The sequence below is a fragment of the Carassius gibelio genome, chromosome B17 (genome assembly GCF_023724105.1).
Source record: "Carassius gibelio isolate Cgi1373 ecotype wild population from Czech Republic chromosome B17, carGib1.2-hapl.c, whole genome shotgun sequence".
NCBI classification, from domain to species: Eukaryota; Metazoa; Chordata; class Actinopteri; order Cypriniformes; family Cyprinidae; genus Carassius; species Carassius gibelio.
Window position 1 is genome coordinate 6,422,687 of NC_068412.1, and position 22,233 is coordinate 6,444,919.

At 36.6% G+C, this 22,233-nt stretch overlaps 2 protein-coding genes across 2 annotated transcripts in view; one reads left to right on the forward strand and one right to left on the reverse strand.

Annotated features, from left to right (window-relative positions):
- LOC127976649 (CAP-Gly domain-containing linker protein 4-like) overlaps window positions 1-5,222 on the reverse strand; it is a 42,433-nt gene extending 37,211 nt beyond the window's left edge. The window contains exons 1-6 of the mRNA XM_052581235.1: window positions 5,041-5,222; window positions 3,847-3,993; window positions 3,094-3,233; window positions 571-664; window positions 281-442; window positions 53-171 (exon numbers count right to left, since the gene is read on the reverse strand). Coding sequence (XP_052437195.1) covers window positions 53-171; window positions 281-442; window positions 571-664; window positions 3,094-3,233; window positions 3,847-3,993; window positions 5,041-5,089 — 711 coding nt within the window. The 5' untranslated portion in view covers window positions 5,090-5,222. The remainder of the gene's footprint in view (window positions 1-52; window positions 172-280; window positions 443-570; window positions 665-3,093; window positions 3,234-3,846; window positions 3,994-5,040) is intronic.
- An 11,274-nt stretch (window positions 5,223-16,496) lies between these two features.
- On the forward strand, window positions 16,497-20,921 carry LOC127975970 (G-protein coupled receptor family C group 6 member A-like). The gene is made up of 6 exons (XM_052580040.1): window positions 16,497-16,710; window positions 17,762-18,050; window positions 18,157-18,888; window positions 19,033-19,248; window positions 19,552-19,669; window positions 19,804-20,921. Exons 1-6 carry the CDS (start codon window positions 16,514-16,516, stop codon window positions 20,847-20,849), a joined length of 2,598 nt encoding a protein of 865 aa, XP_052436000.1. The 5' UTR covers window positions 16,497-16,513; the 3' UTR covers window positions 20,850-20,921.
- The last annotated feature ends 1,312 nt before the right edge of the window (window positions 20,922-22,233 follow it).

Genomic DNA, 22,233 nt, shown 5'->3' on the forward strand with positions numbered 1-22,233 from the left:
AAACCTGGATTTCAATTGGCTTTGTTAAGTAGCCATAAAGAAAAAGACAAACCCTAAAAGCGGGGTTGGCTCCCAGCTCCAGCAGACACTTCACTGCAGAGGTACACAGATTCGAGGCGGAGATGTGCAGCGCAGTGCCAAAGTCAAAATCACTGCAGGTCGCATCCACCTCTGAAACCCAACAGACCACATACGGACATCATCACACAAGCACTTGAGTTTGCCAAGAGATTCAAACAGCAATTTTGATTCCCACTGTCTTTCCATTATCTCTACTCACCTCCTGGCTGTGACGCCTGCAGAACCACACAGATGAGGGGAGGGACGTCGAAATATGCAGCGTAGTGGAGAGCGTTCATGTTCGTCCAACGGCTGCGCAAGGACGGCTCGGCTCCCAGAGACAACAGCTGACGGGCGAAACTGGCAGCACTCTCAGCGTCACCTGAAATCAGAAGTGACTGTCATATCGGTTCCTGTGCTGTGCTGGAGCAGTGATCTGTCCTTGAGATTTCTACTAAAGCAAACTGTCACAAAGAAATTTGAATTTTCTTTAATTAAATACAAGCTCACCTATTCCTGGAGCCCCTGCCTTGCAGCAGTAGTGCAATAAAGTCATGTCAGTAAGACCATCTCGGTCATTGACACCACAGCCTCTTTTCAGAATCTACAGAACAAAGACAAACTCACTTCAGTACATTAATCAAGGACATTCAGCTGAAGATTTCACGCTGACAGAGACACACACACTAGTGATGCGTGAGTCGTCTCATAACCCGTGGGTCGGGTTGGGGCGGGTTAAGAAATTGGCACTCTATTGCGGGGCGGGTTACTAAAAACTAAATAAATTTAAAAAAAGTGCGCGGAATTTAGTGATGGACATTTTGATTCTTTCAAGGATTCATTGATTTTCAGTTCGTTCACCAAAAAGATTCGTTCACTGATTCGTTCAGTGACCATTTCTTCAAATTATACACAAATACGCCAGCAGGTGGTGAAAAAGAGTGTCTTATGTGTCATATCTTAAGTCAACGAACCTATTTACTTGGCAAAAACTGATTTGGATTTATTAAAGTGTGTGCATGATCGCATTAAATACATAGTCTAAATAAGTTGTTTAGATGAACAAAGCGTAAGGTTTTCTTGCATAATTAAACATTTTAATTGTTTGGTCAGACTCGTTCATTCAACTCGTTCACAAACGAGAAGATCATATTCGTTCACTACATTCAACAAATCACATGCTCCGTCACATCTGGAGTAACTCTTTGACAGGATGAAACAGTTCACAGAGCTGTTCACAAGCTGCGCATGCGCTGCTAATAACGCCGAGCTTGCGTGCTGCTGTGGAGGGAGGAACTTCGGTGATCGAGAAATATAATTCAGTGGATTACATGAACGAGAACGATTCGTTCACCTAAAATATTAGTTCACGAACGAACCATCACTAGTACAATTCCCTATAGCCTATATTAAATATTTGGAATATATATTTTCACATTTTATTGGGTTCTTTGATAAGGTCACAATACGAAGGTCTAAGTAGCAACGTAACTTCCAGTGATGTTCCAAATGCGCGGGGCGGGTAAAGAAATGTTACTTTATTTGCAAGGCGGGCTGGGGCATCACTAACACACTGTCTGCAAAAAATAATATTTCAGTCAACAGAGCCTGACACTCAGGGTGGGGGAGTGTGTGGGTGTTTTTTTAATGACAGCTGCAAGAAAACATGAAATTAAAATTGACCATGTTTAGATGTTAAATGTCCCTGGCCTTGTTGCGCACAATTCATCAATGCATGTTTTTTTTTTTTTTTTTTTTTAAATGTAAATTCATTTCCTTTCATCTGAACATTTTTCAGGAAAATTAAACATACCAAATAGATTTTTGCATTGTGGTGAATGGTCCTTGTGTTAATTAGCATTGCTTCAGTGTTGATAGGGTGTTCTGAGTGTTACCTCAGCCCAAATCTTTCAGTTCTGTTCAAAACCTACGAAGCTGCTTTATGCAGACAACATAAAAAAAAGAGCTATTGAAATCTATAGAAAAAATAAAATAAAATATTTGATCCAGTTTGTATGTGCTGTGATTTTTTACACTTAGTAGTGTAGGATACAACTGGGGCCATGAGTACAACAGGTGCATTTGATTTACTGTTCTCTTAAACCACAAGATAAAAAAAAAAAACTTTACTGCGGCCGTTTTCTAAACAAGCACATTACAATGCTCTTGAAACTTGGCTGATTCTCAATGTGATCCCTGGCATATTTTTTATGACATATTTTTGTTGCATATTAGAATTATTAAAATTACCAAATATATTTTATTTTATTTTATTAATTTTTTCAAAGGTCTGTTTTTCAGTATAACACAGGTCATAGTTAACATTTTTTTTTTTTTACAAAAAAACCTATGAACATGTCAATGTATGGTATGTGATCTATAAAGTGCCCCCTTTTGTTGGTGTAAAAATGTCACACTGTTATAAATAACCAGTTGACTTCTCCATTAGTTGACATGAAATAGCAGCTTATAGATAATCACCACATTTATAATAAAACCATTGTATTTAAAAATATATATTATACTAACCATAAAAAAAAACAATTTGTTGCTACAGAAAAGCTATATTAAATGATTACAAGATCTCCTTAATGCATGGTAGTAACCTTTATTATTTTAATTAATTATTCTTAATGTATTTTTAAAATAAATACATTTTTCAATAAATACAGTATTATAAAAAAAAAAATTGTTTTGAATCAGCATTAACCAAATTAAGAGGTAAAAGGCCTCCCTCACCACTATCTGAAATTTAATTGGTTCAAGTTTGTTTATTTACATGTTTCAGGTAATGCTTGTTATTTTATTTAACATATTTATTTATTTATTTATTTATTTATTTATTTAGAATAGGACTTTGGTCATCATTTTTATAGTATGTCAGATGATAATTAATAAATAAATAAATAAATAAATAAATAAACATTGTTTAGAAAGTAAATGTATTTTGGGTTTCATTCAAACATACATCATTACATTTCACTACATTTCATCTTTAAAGACCATGAGATTGAGACTCAGAAGAACTCTGACCTCGTTGCCAATGACACTAATATTCCGCTGAACTTGGGGAACCCACTGTCTGAGAACAGCGAAGAGCTCGGGAACAGTGGTCTGTGGATCCAGCAGAACCTCCCGACACAGAGGATCATTTGGGTCAAAGAAAGAGAACTCTGCAAAACAGAACCATCAAATCTTTAAGATCTTTAAATGAACCTCGGAAACTAAAAAATCGGCAATGTTATCAATATAAATGTATATTTAAATACCTATTCATTTTGATGTATGCCTGCTGAGCATTCCAGAACACTATCACTCAAATTCAGTTAAACAGCTCAGTTTGAAGCGAATTAAAGTGAAGTATGAGAGTGAATGAGAAGCGAGTACAGAGTGGGAATGATGTATCAGTGCTGACAAGCAGAAAATTGGAAAAGATTTTCTGTGACCTTGTCAATACTTCACTTTTACAGCAGCTTAAGCAAAGTCCACAATTTAGGGTCTAAACCTCACTTCATAAATAACGCTACACTTCAGAAAACAGCTAAATAAGTTGTTTGTTTATTGGCCAGGCTGCCTTCTGAAGAAAAAATGTAAAAAGCCATCGCTGTACAGCCGCAGACAGAATTTGATAAGATTAATAACCAGAGTGTCAGCATTTTTGGTGTGACCTACTTAAAAGCTTGCACGAGAACATTTTCACAGGAGCTTAAATGTCAAGATGAAAGCGAAACGACATTTCATGTGAAACTCGGTAAGTGTTGCACGTGTACAGACCCACACACTCACCACAGTCTGAAGGCATGGGTGCCGATGCCACCTGATGGATCACCGGTCTCTCAGAGTTACGGGAAATAATGCTGTACCGTCCCAGGACACAGTCTCCTTCTGAAGACTCCCTCAGCACATCCTCCTTGGTCATTTCCCCTTCACCACCTAAACACAAAAATATTCAACAAAAACAATGATAGAAACATTAGAAAAAGGCTTAAAAAGCAAAGGCAATGAAGAGTTACCACAAGTGTAGTTTACTTTGCTCCAACAATGCAGTGACATTAATAGATGCTATGCACAAATGAATCATAACTATAAGTTTGCGGTCAGTAAGATGATCTTGATTACTTAAAGAGATCGAGAAAGATAGTTGTTGTGAAGAACATACGCAAGTGTGAATAGCAGAGTTCCTTTTTTTATTTTCTATCCAATGTCTAAGCAGAAACAATATGGCAAATGTATCAAATTACAATCATGATACATGGCATAAGCATTAATATTGAATGGAGATTTTTCCATTAACAGATTTTCCCCGGACCTTCTTTTCTCTGTAAATAATGGGTGCACACTAACGTTGAACAACATAATCACTAGTTAGCAGTCAGATGTCTGTATGCACAAAGTCACAGATCCCTAAACAAGACTTAATCTTCAGATGAAACTTTTTTTTTGTATAAGCATGTTTTAAATTTGAACACGCTCCTCAAAACTACACAACATTATGCACAAGAAGCTACAAAAGAACACAGACACAAGTGGAATGTACAAAATATGGTGACATAATTTTTTAAGTAAATATAATGGGAGATATATTGTGTCACCAAAAATTATTGAGGTTGTGTACATATATTGTGCAATAGGTTGATAAATGTATTATTGTGACAGGCCTACCAACACTGTCTTCATTAGAGTAATTATTGTTGCAAATGTTGATATACATAATTAACTAAGATCAATTTGATTAATAAACATATATAATTAATTCCATTAAAATGAAAATTGTCAGACCGGGTTATTAATAAAGCCATCAGCTGCTGAGCGCACAATCTCAATTTACAGACATCATTAGCCACAGTCTCATTCTGGGCCACAGCAATTACAAAGCTGCTTAAAATATCACACTCACACAGCTTTGGGTGTAATAAAAGACCCCTTATTCTGCACCCAAAAAAAGGAAAACACAAAGAACAAGGAACACTCAACACTCACCATTACGGTAGTCTGACTGTCTGTTTTGCCTTTGCTCAATAACCACCATTTTGGTAGTCTGTCCTTTTACAAACTTCAGCCAAGGAAAACTTTTCAAGTTGTGTATCTCTGCGCTGTCTGGTTTAAACCCTGCCGTCACTGGCCACTTTCGATGGGGCTATTCAAGAAACACACCCTCCTGAAAGGATATGGTTACTCTTTGTGTGAGATAAATGTTCTTAGATTATTTACTAACTATGAGGAAGAATGGTCAATAGTTTTATAACGGATCAGTGAGGTCCAACAGTCATTCACTAATGTATGTTTATAGTCATAAAAATGTGGGGTATATTATGCGTTTCAAAAACAACATACTAAAGTCACTGTGGACTTTCAGCCTGCCAGCGCACTAAAACACAAAGCTACACCCATGTGACTCATGATTTGAATGAGCTTTGCAGGTGGCACAGTAAGAACGAGTTGGCTGGTTCATTGATATATGCAAATAATACAAACATACAAATAAAAAGTAAATAGTTTGCTACGAGTTTTTAATTTGTTTTGAGTTCATAATTTAAGCTTGACAGACGAAATAAACTTCTATAAGAGGACGAAAGAAGAAACTCGAATGCCATGTATACAAGCTAAATTGAAGTCCAGATTTAAGTCTAAAAATGTCAATTCTATCACCACTAGGCTATTCAGCATTATGTTGTTGAGATGTTACAAAACAAATAAGCTTCCTTTGTGGAAGAAAACATGGAATTTTTACCAAACAAGAAAGTCAATGGATTTCATGAATGACTTTTAAAATATCTGACCTCTGTGTTCTACAGCAGAAAGAATACATCTGTAAAAAACTTCCACTTATCCCAGAAAATAATCTTGACTGCAGCAGCAAATAAAAACAACATAAACTGAAAGTTCAAAAAAATAAATTATGTTATCATTTATTTATGTCAACCTTATGTTCTAAACTGGTATGACTTTGTTTTGTGGAAGACAAAATGTGGAAAAAAATTCTAATCGACACCATATTCACCAATACCGATATATCGGCGACAGGCTTATATCGACTGATAAAATCGTTGGGCTATAATTTTATTTATTTCTTTTTTGAAGATAGTCAATGGGATTAAATTATATTTCAACACCGCTGACTTTTAAAATTTCTACTTTTGTGTTTCACAGAGGAAAGGAAGTTATACAAGTGTGGAATGAGGATATATATATGAATTATCCCCTAAAGCAGTGGTTCTCGATCCTGGTCCTGGAGAACCCCCAACACTGCACGTTTTTGATGTATCTCTTATGACACACACACATTTGAGGTTTTGGAGCATTGATCCTCAAATCACTGAGCGAGATTCCACTTTCCTGCAGAGTTTAGCTCTAACCCTAATCAAACACACCTGAGCTTGCTAATCACTGTCTTCAGGAACATTAGAGGGCTTTTACACTGGGCTCGTTTGCTGCGGTCCGAGCCCGATTGTTCCCGGCGCCACCCGCAACGTTGGTCTGCTTTCACACTCAATAGTTTTATCGAACCCAGATGCGTTTGCAGTTACCTTACGTCATCGCAAATGCACATAAGCATAATAATTAATTTATATTCTTTAATTTTTATTAATTTAATTTTGACTTTTAGGAGTGTGTGGAATCAACCTCGGCTCTCTCGTGAGTTGAGGAAACAATGATATCGACAGTAGGGCTGTCACTTTTAATTCGAAAATCGATTGCAAAATCGATCGGACCAACCAAAAAAAGTTTCGAATATGAAAATAGGGAATACATTTTAACCAAATATGTGCTCTATTAATTTTAAAATAATTAAACAATAAAAAAATTACATGTAACAAAGCTCAGAAACAAGCAGAAAAAGAAAATAAAGAATTCTGAAAGTGCAGTATGCCTTGCGAAAGCTAGACAGAAAATACCAGCAATTTTACGCGCCTATGAGACCAAGTGACATAGAAAGTGACCTCTTATGCTGCGTTCACACCAAACGCGAATAGAGCGGTCTGGCGCGAATGATTTCAATGTTAAGTCAAAGTAAAGACGCGTTTACGCACGTCTGGAGGTCTCGCGGCGCGGTAGACGCGAATTCGCCTCATTCACGCATCTAGTTACAGGAGATTCTGAGTTATGAAAAGGACCATTGCAAGCTGACAGCGACCGGCTTCTGTGGTGGAGAATTGACAGTAATACCCCCACCTTGCGCAGCTGTACCTGAGTGTCCCTGGGACATCAGTGCCATCGCAGCGCGTCTTCTCGACAGCTGGACATATAGTGAATAAAAAGCGCTCTGCTTCGCCTAGCCTAAGTGTCGGTTACGTTCAATAAAAAGCACACATGGCCTGTTCTCAAGTCCATTTAAAGTTTCATTTTTTTGAACATTTGTTTGAAATGGATTGAATCATTATTTAAAATAATCTTGGGGATTTTTGAATTGCCTAAATCATAAATGCAGCCGGGTTGAAGCCTGCAGTGATGTTTTTCTTTTGTTATGGCAGCCGTCCCCTCTGAATATATATATTTTTTCGAGAATGTTGCACTTTTTACAATCGATTCAGTTAACACTTATGTCTTAAAAATCAAAATGATTTTTTCACAAAAGTGACAGCCCTGATTGACAGTGTTACACATGCGGGATACTTTACTTCCTGAACAAGTGCGCACCCAAGTCCGTGTTGCTTGCACATTCATGCGAACCGCGCCACAGCTCGGGAGCAACCGAACTCAGACCACCTTCTCCTGGTAGTCTCGGGTTCGGTACCTCAGTGCGCACCAGGGTCCAATGACAGCGTTCACATTAGCGATTTTTCAAGCGAACCATGCCCCACTAAACTGCCAGTGTGAAAGCCCCCTTAGAAAATCGCAGGTATGTTTGTTTGATTAGGGTTGGAGCTGAATCTCGCAAGCCAGATTTGAGGATCACTGTCTTGGAGTCTTCACTAATAAGCTGGTGAGTTGAATCAGGTGTGTTTGAATATGGAGACATCTAAAATGTGAAGTGTTGGGGGTTCTCCAGACCCTGGATTGGGAACCACTGCCCTAAAGAAGATAAATGTTGAAGATATATATATATATATATATATTTCAATGTACATTTATACATAAGATGCTCATCTCCTCCTCTGACAAACTGTGCCATCATTACCTTTACATGGCAACCACTAACAACCAAGAATATTTTGCAATTATGTTCATTATAAGCAAACAACATGCACAGCGCCTGCACAGCAAAAAACTCCCCAAAATGAGTGAATACTCTTCTAAAAGATCAGAGGTTTTAAAAGCAAAGACAACAGCATAATAGTGAGCAGACTGCTAAATGAGTAACAGAAAAGGTAAGACATGACAATACTGAAGTACAAAACCTGACTACACAAAGACAGGATTTAAGTTACATGTTACATCTGTTACATAAAAGAGATTTATATGTATTGAGAGCAGTTTTTGTGACTAGTGCCTTTGTTGCTTTGATAGTCAGGTCAGCTGGGCCACTCTACTAAACTTGAACAATACAGATTTTGGGAAAAGGACACAAAGATGATTCCAAATGAAACACAGAATGTTCCCACAATGTAACATAGCTATAACATTCTAGAAATGTTGCTTTTAGATTGTATTTTTACAAGTATAAAATAATGATGTTACAGGGAGAAAAAACTAATAGAGAGAACATTCTCTGATGGATATTTTTGGTTGTATGTATGTAACGTTATGTATGTATTTTATAATTATATTATTTGAAAGAAAAATAACAATTAAAGGTACTTCATGGGCATTTTAGCCAGTCACTAAGCAACTATATTACATTTTCTTCTTCTTCCTTTTTAAACACAAACCTGCCATGATAATACCATGGTAAGTCCATGATACTCTGTAAATTTAGCAGCGCATCTCTCTTTTCTTCACTTTCGACATCAATTTACCATGCAACTTCCACTTACAGAGTACTTTTGTAAGGTTTATTTTTACAAGATGTGATGTTTGTTGCCAAAACTAACGTATTGCTTGTGTTTCCGGCTGACCAAAACACCTTTCAAGTAACGTTAACACCATATTACATAACACACATATGGTTTATATGCCGTGGATCAGCAGAGCACCAGTCCAGTTTAGACTGTTATCACAAAGACTGCATAATTGCATGTATTTGCCCCGCACGATTATGTTCGTTTACTAAACAGAACCTCTCTAGAGTTATGCAAATACTGCAACAGCTTGCTTGTTGAAGGGCCATGCATCATTTCATGAATCGATTGCATTAAATGCACATCAAATACAGGCATTAGAAAGTCGAAATATTCTGACAACAGCGACTAAATACCTGTCTCTTTATGAAATAGAAAACCGCAGTTTCTCTCTTTGGATCGTCGGCTTCGTGAGTTTATCTTCTGGTTTCAGCGCCTTCGACATGGTCAGGTTCACTTCCGACATCGTGACGTAATACACGCGTCACTCAGCGTAGGGGAAGATTAAAAAACCTCGTTATTGGATCTGTAACGTTGCTATAATAATAATAATAATAATAATAATAATAATAATAATAATAATAATAATAATGGCTTCCATTGTCCTCATTTGTAAGTCGCTTTGGATAAAAGCAATGACTTAATGTAAATGATAAGAATAATACTATATTTTATACTACACGTTCATTGATCACCCAATGTAAAACTAAGACAATTTAGATGTGAATTGTATTACAACTCCTTTCCGAGGATAACTCAGACTGTTATTATTATAGAGATCGTTAAAATAAAAATGTAAAAAATATATAAGATTAAAAAAAGAAAATAGAGATGCACTTTTATATAAACTAAACCGTTGATTGAACATAAGGAAATTTAAATGCGTAAAAAAGTTATAAAGTTATTTAGCTAAAATGCATTTTATTTATGTATTAATTATTTATTGTGCCCGTGGTATTATGCACATTAGCAACACTGATTCATTGTTATAGATTTTACTGTCATTCAGCTCTTAAAATGCAGCGACAAGAACAGACATGTGCACCATTTGTAAACATGCATTTATATTGAGAGATCTTCAAGTGCTATCTGTTATTCAGTTTTCTGACAGGCTGTATCTTCTAGAAGGTTTCCGTGATGATGACGGAGTGTGTTTTCCTGACACTGTTCATTGAATGGTTGTTAGAAAAGTGCTGGAGATTGACAGTCTTAACCATCCATTGCAAAGTCAGACAGAAGAAGTGCAGTTCTATCACCAGGTGGAGATGCAGCATGTCAGGATACTCTCAGTGGAACGCTTACAGTGTTCAAATTGTATCAGAGCTCTTGGAGGTCCCCCTTTAAACTTCCACAAGCAGACGTAGAGAATCATCAATCAGTATATTGTAACACCATATGTGTATGCTTTTGGTAAACATGACATCTAAAGGTTTAAAAAAAAATGAAGATGTTATCTGACAGACATTCAGACCACATTATTGAAAAATGTGCCTCATAAGCAACGACCAATGTGCTGCATTCACTGGACAATCATGAATATTCTCCAAGAGCATTTAGTGAAACAGAAAAGGCAGGGCATTTTAGCAGGTGTTAATGTAGGAGGTTGATTACTCTTAACTGCAGTAGACAGTTGTCACCATCCACAGTAAGTTCTTCAGGCCCGCCACTGCCCCACAGACCACCAAGCAAATCACACTGCCAAGGTCAAGAAAAGCATCAAAAGCATCATCAGAATAGTCCATCCGCCATCAGCGGCCCAACTGCAATGCAACAAAAGCAATCAAAATCAACAAAAGTGCAATGCAAGTGCTATAACAAGTCTCAGTTATCATAATGCAGTATATGTACAGTAGCAAGGTTTATTATTATTATTATTATTATTATTATTATTATTATTATTATTATTATTATTATATAAAGATAAAGAAAACAGATAGAATAGAAAAATAATAGAGTATGTTAGAGGCTTTTTTTTTTTTTTTTTAAATGAGATGAAAAATTTACTTAAGCCAGAATTTAAATTTTACTATGGTAAAATAAATGTTCAGCGATATCTTCAGAAGATTTTTTTATTTTTATTTATTTTTTTTTTATTTTGGCAAAATTTTTATTTTTCTATATAATGTTGATATGTTAACTAATAAATACTGTAAATGTTGTTATGCTAGCATGTGTGGAAATACTAACCCCACGTTACTTTGTGCCGCTCCCCTATGCCTGCTTTCTTTGTGTGAACATTTGAGCGACATTTTGCTAATCTTCCCACATAACGTAGACATGTGGGCTAGGTTTAAACAAGCCGTTTTAGGAGGGCGAGGACAATTCTTACCTTTTATAAAGAATATCTCTTTGGATTTGAGACTTTAGTCTTTGCAACATTACAGATCATCTTTACACACCAAGAGCTTATTATACTCCAAAGAGAAAGGAAAAATTTAAATCACACCATATGACTCCTTTCAACTTCATACAGTAACTGACTGTTGACAAATATGATGCAGGGCAACAACCCCATGAATGAAGTTAAGACATTTGGGCAAAAATGCCCCTGTATGAGTTTTTGTCTCATATTTACACAATATGATAAGCAATATTACACTAGCAGCGAGAGCAATAGCTTATCACACATTGCTTTTGTCATGAAAATCAGGAGTGCAAATCAGAGACTGTATAAGGTGCAAATGTGATTTTATAGTAAATAAGCAGTTAATATTGTGTTATATTTTAAACACAATATTGTGTGTTTTTATTCTATTTTGCCAAAAAAAAAAATATTACCTATAAAACCACGGCATAACTGTTGTGCATCTATGAGCAACACAGCAGTGTTTACTACTGTTTAGTTTCTAAATGAATCCGCGTTTTGAATTAATCATGTGAACCAATGATCCAATGGCCCATTCATAAAGTCTGCCGTTTACTTTATTCCTGAATGAATTACCGGCACCTGCTTGTTTAGTTTCAAGAGTATGATTTAATGTATTTAAAATAATATATAAAAACATTAAAGGGATAGTTCACCAAAAATAAATAAATAAAGTCTGTCATCATTTACTCACCCTCATTGTTTCAAGCCTGAATCTTCTTCTTCTTCTTTCGGCTTTTCCCTTCAGGGGTCGCCACAGCGAATCATCTCTATCCACCTATCCCTATCTTCTGCATCCTCAACACTTGCACCCACTAGCTTCAAATCCTCATTAATTGCATCTATATACCTCCTCTTTGGTCTTCCTCTTTGCCTCCTGCCTGACAGCTCCATGTCCAACATTCTCCTACCAATATACTCACTCTCCCTCCTCTGAAAATGTCAAAACCATCTTAATCTGGCCTCCCTAACTTTGTCCCCCAATCCTGTCCAATCTGGTCACTCCCAAAGAGAACCTCAACATTTTCAGCTCTGCTACCTCTAGCTCTGATTCCTGTCTCTTCCTCAGTGCCACTTGTCTCTAAAAAATACAACATAGCTGGTCTCACCACTGTCCTGTACACCTTCCCCTTGATTCTTGCTGATATTTTCCTATCACAAAGAACTCCCGACACCTTTCTCCACCCATTCCAACCTGCCTGCACTCGCTTCTTTACCTCTTTCGCACACTCACTATTACAATGGACTGTTGACCCCAAGTACTTAAATTCCTGTACCTTCTTCACCTATTCACCCTGTAACCTTACTGTTCCACTTCCCTCCCTTTCATTCACACTCGTGTACTCAGTCTTACTACGACTGACTTTCATTCCTCTTCTCTCCAGCGCAAACCTCCACCTCTCCAGGTTTTCCTCCACCTGCTCCCTGCTCTCACTACGGATCACAATGTCATCTGCAAACATCATTGTCCAAGGAGACTTTTTTTTTCTTCATTAAGCGTGAGTTGAAGGTTTCTGGATGGTTTTGAGGAGTTTTGCACTGTAAGAAACACAGAACTGAGCACTGATTGCACTACTGATGAATCGAGTGTGGGTGGGCTGAGACCTTCCAAGTAAATAAACATCTCCTCTGCCTTTTTCACATAGAGACACATTTGTAAGTTGTTCCAATTTATCCCTGCAGGCCATGGTTTTTGACTCAAAGGCCACGCACTGTCAAAAACACGATTTGGAGGCCCTTTCATCCTCATCCAGTTGCATAAGTGTTCCTTTGAGAGTATCCTGACATGAAGTAAAAGGTTGACATGAAGTAAAAGAGTTTCAATGCTCAGACTTCATCTGACCAGCACACATCCAACAAGTGTTATTATACCACAACCAATAGAAATGAAGAATTACAGCTTCACAACATCATCCTGTGATGTAAAAAACTTCGAAATTGAGATATTATTGCACTCATGAACACAAATATCCCTTGAAACAACACAATCGTAAAACTAAACAAACAAATAAATAATATGCAACTAATCAATGAATAAATCAATGAAATGAGTATATAAATGGTTCAAATGATTATTATAAATATGATTAAATAGAATAATAAAATTATTAATAATGTATAAATGTATAAATTAATTAATTACATGAAATTGATTTGAAGTATAGTATTATATGTATGCACTACCACATTCAGATAGACAAAGCCAAAAACACTGGACATTTCCTGTTGGGACTTGAACAAATGCATGTGCCGAGCAAATTTCAAAAGAAGCCACTTACTATCTTAATCAGAAAGTGACGTTTGATGCATTCCAAGTGTACCACTGAGTATTTCCCTGAAAGATGGTGAGACAGATTTTTTTGTAAAAATCTCTGAACCATGAAACCTCACACTGAATGCATAATTTGATAGTACAACACAAGATTGAAAACTCCCGGCTTAATTTACCGGTTGCACCAGTTCAACCTCTTCTGTCCAGAGTAAGCAAACATTTGAGCCTAAGAGACTACATGAATATGCACACATTTGAGTTTATAAATGTCTTAGTTGATTTCAAGCATTGCCTGAAACCAAGAGCACTTGGGAAGCTTTGACAACATCTGTTTAGTAAAAACATTAAAACACATCCATGATGTAAGCACTGTAATGCTTCAAAGAGAATCCTTATAATCCTTATAAAATATTTTCTTATAAATCAGCTATGCAGGTAGATTATTGTTATACTGAGGGAAATAACTTTTATACTGGTTTCAAGTGAATGTGATAGCATATTTATTTTTATTCGACATAACAAACCTGCTGGTGATGTACTACACTGCAATACTGAAACTAGGTCAACCATTGTTAACAAAAAATAAATAAATAAATAAATAAATAAATAAATAAATAATAATAATAATAATAATAATAAACTTATGATACAAAATTTGAAACAAATTAGAATTTGAATATTATAAAAAGGAAACTTTTAGGAAATTAACTCAGTCTCAAATTCTCACAATCATGATTTGTATATTTAAAATGCTGTAATAAACTTGTTGCATTTCTAGTTGCATTTAATTTATCTCCTGTTTCCTGCATCACAAAGTGCTTGAAAAAGCTGTAAACTAATTCCACATTGCACAAGGTGCAAACAACCTAACGCCTGTTTCACACATACTCCGTCTGCAGTGCGTATGCGTTGCATATGTTAACGGATTCCAGTTGCGTTTCAGGAACAGGCAGCAGTGCAGCGACCGTTTACGTACCGAGTAGTGGACTGCAAACACGTCCGTTGTGAAAGCACATTGAGTCCATGCTGCACCACATACGTAACGCACACGGACTGCATACACACTGCAGACGGATTATGTGTGAAACAGGCGTGAGCAGGGCCGTAGCTGGGGTCAGCAGGGACACGGTGAATGTTGTACCAGTGGGCCCTGTTTGAAATTGTTTAATTTGTATGTTCGTTTATTTTTATTTATTTTTGCTATTTACACAATGTTTACGTTTTTTTTTTTTTTTTCAAGTTTGTAGGTGTCAAGGTACAGAAACCAAATTATTAAATGTAAAATAGCACTGGATAGTCTTCAATGAAAAATTAAATATACAATCAAACCTACATTTATTCAGACACCTTCAACAGTTTTGCTATATATATATATATATATATATATATATATATATATATATATATATATATATATATATATATATATATATATCTGGTGTCTGAATATTTTCTTCTTTTTTTTTACTGTTAAAACTACAAAGTAATTCAGTCAAGAGCAGTGAGTGATTTTCTTAGATTAACATTACAGCAGCCAGTAGCTAAATTAGGCGCAGTCACTTTAAGAGACCATCAATGCATCCAATATAATACACATCCCATTTTTTTCCTCAACTGTTTACTTTCACTCAAGAAATAACTGACAGTTTTTTCGAGCATAATTTCCAAGGTGGATATTTTGACATATTCTGTATGTATTTGTCGGCACAAGAGCAAATATTAAGCTCTTTCACATCTTTTTTTTTTTTTTTCAAACTGCGATTTGTATTTGTTCATTCAGGTGCATGAGGGACTTCGAGGAGAACTTCGCAGAAGAGAGCTCGGTTGAGTCTCGCTGTCCGTAATACGCGGCTCTCGATCTCTCTCGTGGGCACCAAACACAGCATGCAAAGTAACCAGCTACTCTGTTAAGCTTTTCCGCGTCTTGTGTTTAGATGTCTTTTTAGGCTGGCCTCAGCCAGTCGGTTATATAAAAGATCTAGGTGAAAGTCATCATAGCTCACACACACACACACACACACACACACACACACACACACACACACACACACACACACACACACACACATATAAATTATGTTTAATTTACTGGATTCCTTTTGTTTTATTTAAACTAGTATCCTTTGTTTCCCATGTTCCTGCCTCTCATTGTGTATCATACTGTCCTGGTTCCCCTTTGTTATAAATTCATTTCACCTGTGTCTCTTGTTTACTTTGTTGGTACCTTGCAAATACTGTATAATGCCTATGTTTGAGTTATTTTTGGTCGGTTCTCATTAATATATTGTTTGATTGGTGTTCATGCTGTGTGTTCCTGTGATCTGATCATTTTTGGATAGTTATAAGTATAAATTTAATCTGCTGTGTCTTTATGAGTGCTGGCCAGCAAAATGTGACAGAGCGTATTGTGAGTATTCCTCAATTTTTTTTTTTAATTAAAGTAGGTGCTCTTCTTCATATTTCCTATACAAAAGAATTCTATAGCTCCATCAGCTTGTATTGTTAGTGCACACAAAGACACAGGTGGAATTTCCACAGGTTTTTTTTTTTTTTTTTTTTTTTTAAAGCAATTGATAACTGGTTAAAATGTCAGCTCTCAGTGGAACGTAATGTGAGTTTTTGGGATTGCACAGAACCGGTCTGTGGGGGAATTATTTAAATAAAGAAAGAATAAAGGTATGTTCGGCTGGCATTTGGAGTCATTCCAGTGACACAATTGTTTTGCAACTTTTTGTGCGCTCATTAAGAATAAGCCAGCCTCCTTGCATGCTTTTCTTACTTAAACCAGTACGACTGTCAGATTACTTATGTATTTTACCCTTGTTGTCAAGTGGAACAGATCTCTAGGGTTACAGTTGTGTTCAGTCAGATTGCATCATGCTTCTACAAGACTTTTACTGGTCCTTAATAGGTTTTCTTATTTTGGCCAGTTCTGGGTCTGCCTGCGAAAACTCACCAGGCATATGTGGGGCCTGGGCAGATGGGGATATACGGATAGGAGTGCTCAGTTCCTGCCATTCTACAGTACAGACACTAAATGTGCGAGAACGTCCCGAAAAATACAACTGCACAGAGTATGTATACATCCATATTATTATTACTATTTATTTTAATGTCAAATTTGCACAGAAATGTGTGCTTGGGTTTGTTACCATCAGTGTTGGGAAGGTTACTTTGGATAGGTTACAAATTACAAGTTACCCTATTTAAAATGTAATAGTAGTGTAACTTTTTAAATTACTTTATTAAACCTCTTAACCCGCATCGACTCGTCCACGGGCCGACTGGGCGTGGCTGTGAATTTTATAACCTTTGTTTTTTAAAAATAGCAGATTAAATTAAATGGGCGTTGGGCTTGCCACATAATCGGTTGGTGGACTTGACTTGTGCACAGCCGGCAGGCTCGACTCAGGAACAGCTGGATGACTTGACTTGGGAACGGTTATCAGACTTGACATTGGAGTGGTCAGCGGGCTGGAGAGAGCTGCGACTGGCTGACTTGACTTGGGAATGGCCGGGAGATGGGTCCCGGATTGGGGACTTTCCATTTTGGGAGCTCTTTCCTCCATTTCAGGAGGGGAGAAACAAATGGAAAGAAAAATCAAGACACTTTTCAAGAATTCTGTCTGTCTCTCAGTCTATTTATATATATATATATATATATTCCTTCACCTCCTCTGTACTCTTACATTGAGTGTATTTGTTTTTATATGTTAACCTGTAATTAATTTTAATTATAATAATACATTTTGACATTTGCAAATGTAAAAATAAAGTAAAACTTATATTTGTTATTGTCACAATTGTTACAAGTGTTACTGCTGTTCATCGTAGCAAACAGGCAATATACAACAGGCCTATTGACATCATAACAAGAACATTTTAATATAACAGGACAGCTACAAAAAGCAAATTTATATAAGTTTAAAACCAGGCAATATTAAACCCTAATAATTAATCACACAAATGTAGAGTGCTTGTTTTAAACTGCACAAGACTAGGTTAAGTTTATATACAGAAAAAAATAGCAATAATCTATTTCTTTGCTTAGAACGTTAAGTTAAAGTTATATTGAATATGCTATTGTTTTCATTTCTAATCAAGATTTCCCTAATTTTCTTACAGATTAAATCTAATTTCGCTTGTAAGGACTCTAGCTGTTGTGCATACTATTGAAACGATCAATAACTCCAGCTTCCTCCCGGGTGTGCGACTGGGCTATTACATCTGTGACACTTGCTCTGATGCATCAAAGGCCATTCAGAGCACCGAGCAGCTTCTCGCTGTGAATGGCACACTGCCTGTCCAATGTGAGGTGCTTGAAAGGCCTAATGTAAAAGCAATCATTGGAGCACGTTTCTCAGAAGACTCTCTGGCAGTGGCTCGGCTTCTGAGTCTATACATGGTCCCACAGGTTAGTAACTTTGTTCATTTAGGATGAACCTTTAGGTAATTTGATTCAGTTTTGATTCAATTCTTGAAATAAACAAATCATGTTTTTTTTTGTTTTTTTTAAACAGATAAGTACAACATCATCTGCACAAACGCTTAGTGATAGAGTGCGATTCCCAGCATTCCTGCGCACAATTCCAAGTGATGTTCACCAAACCAAAGCTCTGGTTAATTTCATGAAGCACTTTCACTGGGACTGGGTTGGCGTGGTCTATGGGGATGATGACTATGGGAAAAATGCCTTACAAAGTTTCTCAGCTGATTCAGAAGTTGCAGATATCTGTCATGCTTTCAAAGAAGTGTTGCCTCATTACCTAGCACACAACGAAATCGACAAAAGGATCCAAGAGGTGGCAGAAACAATCCGCTTATCCGAAGCTAAAGTTGTGGTCCTTATCTTAAAGGAAGAGCTGGTCTCTAAACTGTTCAAAGAGATGATTCGGCAGAACATCTCGCGTACTTGGATCGCAAGTGATGCTTGGTCAATGTCACGAAATATATCTCAAATGGAGGGAATCAACCAAGTAGGTGACATATTTGGGTTCACTTTCATCACTGGTCCCAATCCCGGTTTTAAGGAGTTTTTGCAGCAGCTGACTCTTTCTCCGGGCTCTGTAAACCACTTTCTTGAAGAGTATAAACAGTTAGGGAAAGATACTGGTTTTCTAACAGAAGCTGTTGACATCAGCATGACCTACGGCGAAAGGTTAGCTGTATGGTCCATTGCTCATGCTTTGAAAAATCTTCTTAACTGCAATGAAACTGATTGCCCTGGAGAACGGGATTTTCCACCATGGAAGGTAAGTAAACTGTTTACGTCCAGTTTTAGAGATAGCTTCATACTAACATGCATAACAGAGAAGCAAGTGGTCCTGATAACATTTCTGTATACATTATTGCAAAACTTGGAACCTTACTTTATATGCATGTTTTCTTTTGGAAAGCTCCTCAAGGAATTGAAAAATATAAATTTTACTATGGAAAATCAAACCTTCTATTTTAATGCATCTGGAAATTTTATGAACGGATACGATCTAATAAACTGGCAACCACAAGAAGCAAGTGGCCAGAGACGATTTGTTGTTGTTGGAAATTACAATCTGACAAAAACGGAAGTTTACATTAAGGCACCCATAATATGGAGTAACCCAAGCAATACGGTGAGAATAACTAATTATAGAACTCATCAGCTATACTGAATAAAATCATAAAAAAGATGCATACCCTCCTGAAAGGACCAGCACAAGTCTCAATGTGATCCAAGTGCATACAGCATGTTGTTCGAAAACAAAATATACCTCAACCGCATGGTCTTTTCAGGTTAACCAAAGGGTCATTATGTTATCTTGCAGGATAAGCTAGCCAATATATCAGCTCAAACCCATTACTTATGGTCTTTTCAACAGGGTATTATTACATATTGCATACAAGTATTAACCACACTTCCATATACGTCATTCTAGGTTCCCGTTTCCATGTGCTCTGCTATTTGCCCTCCTGGTACAGCTAAGAAACTTCTCAAAACATCATGCTGCCATAATTGTACACAATGTTTAGAGGGTACTTACTCTAATGAAACAAGTAAGTCATCAATTGTATGCATATGGTATAGTTAAAAGGTAGAGTTTTATATATTATTATTATTATTATTATTATTATTATTATTATTATTATTATTATTATTATACCCTAAAATATTATTTGTCTTTTTTCAGACTTACCAAGTTGCCTTCCTTGTGAAAGTGATACCTGGTCTTTAAAAGGATGGACTTCCTGTAAGCCAAAGGAAGAGGATTACTGGAAATGGGATAGTTCCCATGCTATAGTTCTACTTACATTTACTGCAATAGGTTACCTGTTGTTGTTGTTCACCCTTATCATCTTCTTGGTCTTTTATGGAAAACCAGTCATGAAACAGGCAGGGGGAACCCTATGTTTTGTAATGATGGTAGGGTTAGCACTCAGCTTTACTAGTGTCATATTGTTCATTGGCAAACCCAATGTTCACATTTGCAGGGGTCGACAGATCTTGTACGCCTTAGGGTTCTCTCTCACAGTTTCATGTATTTTGGTTAAAGCTCTGCGCACCTTTGTGTCCTTTCTTCCGCTGTATCGCCAGGACCATGCTAAAAGGTTTTACAAGCCCCCTGTCATCATAACCTGTGTTACTCTCATTCAAGTCCTCATCTGCATCTTGTGGTTGATATTTGATTCTCCAGCTGTAGAGGGGCTTCAGTCTGACCAAAGCATGATAATTACCATACAGTGCAATGAAGGTTCTGGAATTGGATTTGGCATCATGCTTTGCTATATTGCACTGCTAGCATTTGTCTGCTTTTTGTTGGCATTCAAAGGGAGAAAGGTACCTCAGGCTTTCAATGAGACTGGACACATCATCCTAAGCATGCTCATTTATCTTTTTGTGTGGGTCTGTTTCACCCCTGTATACATTGCAAAGGTCAATGAGCGGTATTCAATTCAAGCAGCTGCCATCTTGGTGTCATGTTATGGAGTAATTTTCTGTCACTTTGCACCTAAATGGTACATGGCTCTCTGCAAGAAGAAAGAACAGCTTACTCGAGAGGCATATATTGCAAGAGCCAATAATCACATCGACTTGATCCCAGAGATAACACTGGAACCTGATTTAATAACGGGGTCACAGAATACCATTAACTCAATTGATACTGGTTTGGGTTCAATTAATATAGAATTCCCTTACCAGACATTACGGAAAAGAACTAGGAGCAAATCCATTTAATAAGTGGTACACACATTAATCTTAAAAGGTTTAAATCATGCCACATCTAATTTTCTTTAAAAGAACTTGAACAAGTGGTTTACTGCTGACATTATTACATATATTTTAATTATTAAACTGACAAGAAAAACAATATATCCGCAACTTCCTAGGATTGTAATATTAATGCTATTGCATTACATATGTTGGTGAAGGTCAATAAAGCATTCATAAGACATAAAATCAAATGTTATGAATTACATAACACTCACAACACATCACTCTTGTTTGTGTTTTATTGCTTAATTATGAGCAACTTGTATGTAATATGTTGTATTTAATATGTTAAATGTATTTTTGTTGCAATATTATCAGAGTAGCATTTGGACATGAACAAAGGTAAACTCTTCAATAAAAGACAATGGCCTTTCTTGACTTAACACATGGCTTGAGGAGATTGTTGTGAGATCCAGAGATTGCAGTAATACATTGTTGTGGTGCATAACTTCAGCTCCCCGCACAGAACCTGTCAATCAGGCAAGAACAGGAAAGGGAAGGCATCACCCTCTCTATCATTGATGTCAGAATGCCAGTCAGCGACTGAATATAGGTTATTGTGTTACTGTGGTAATACAAAAGTATTAAAAGAAGAGAAAAAAAGCATCAAATTCTGAAACAACAAACAACGTGCTGCATTAAAATATATGCTTGGAATACATATATTTCTCATTTCAAAAGGTTGAAACAAATTACCCTAAAGCAAATGGAATATTATAATTTACAGGAGTCCACTGAATAACATTTTATTTTAGATAATTTTTTCTATGACACTGGGTTTGAGCTATAAAAAGCTACAGTACCTGAAAACAACTGTGATTACCTTAATGAGCTTAAAGTCTTGAGACTGTGTGTTTCATTTGCTCTAAGGTGACATATGTGCATGCTTAGGACAACTCTCAAATCCTTATTAATCTCTTCAGCTGCTTATCCTCCAGAAGATACAGAGGGACTCTACAGCATTAGACAAAATGCTTGACAATGCTTGCTTCAAAATAAATACAATCACGTTAGATCAGTGGTGGAATATACACAGGTAGCAGTAAACAGGAAGAAAGAAAATTAAATTAAAAAATAATAATAAAGAGAAAGTAGACTTTCCAGAGGCATTTGTGAAAGCTCATCATGGAGCTTATGCATATCTAAACCCCAGCATCAGTAAATATGAAGATCTCTTGGGTTTACTTGATCATGCAGCCCAAACTCAAATTTCCTTGCAACCCATGGTGGCATTGAGGAAACTTTGAAGTGACTCGGTGGCGCCGCACACGTTTTTCCGGAACACACCACAGGATATTTTTCTGGATTTCAATTCTACAGACGTTTTACTGAACATTGTTATCGGAGG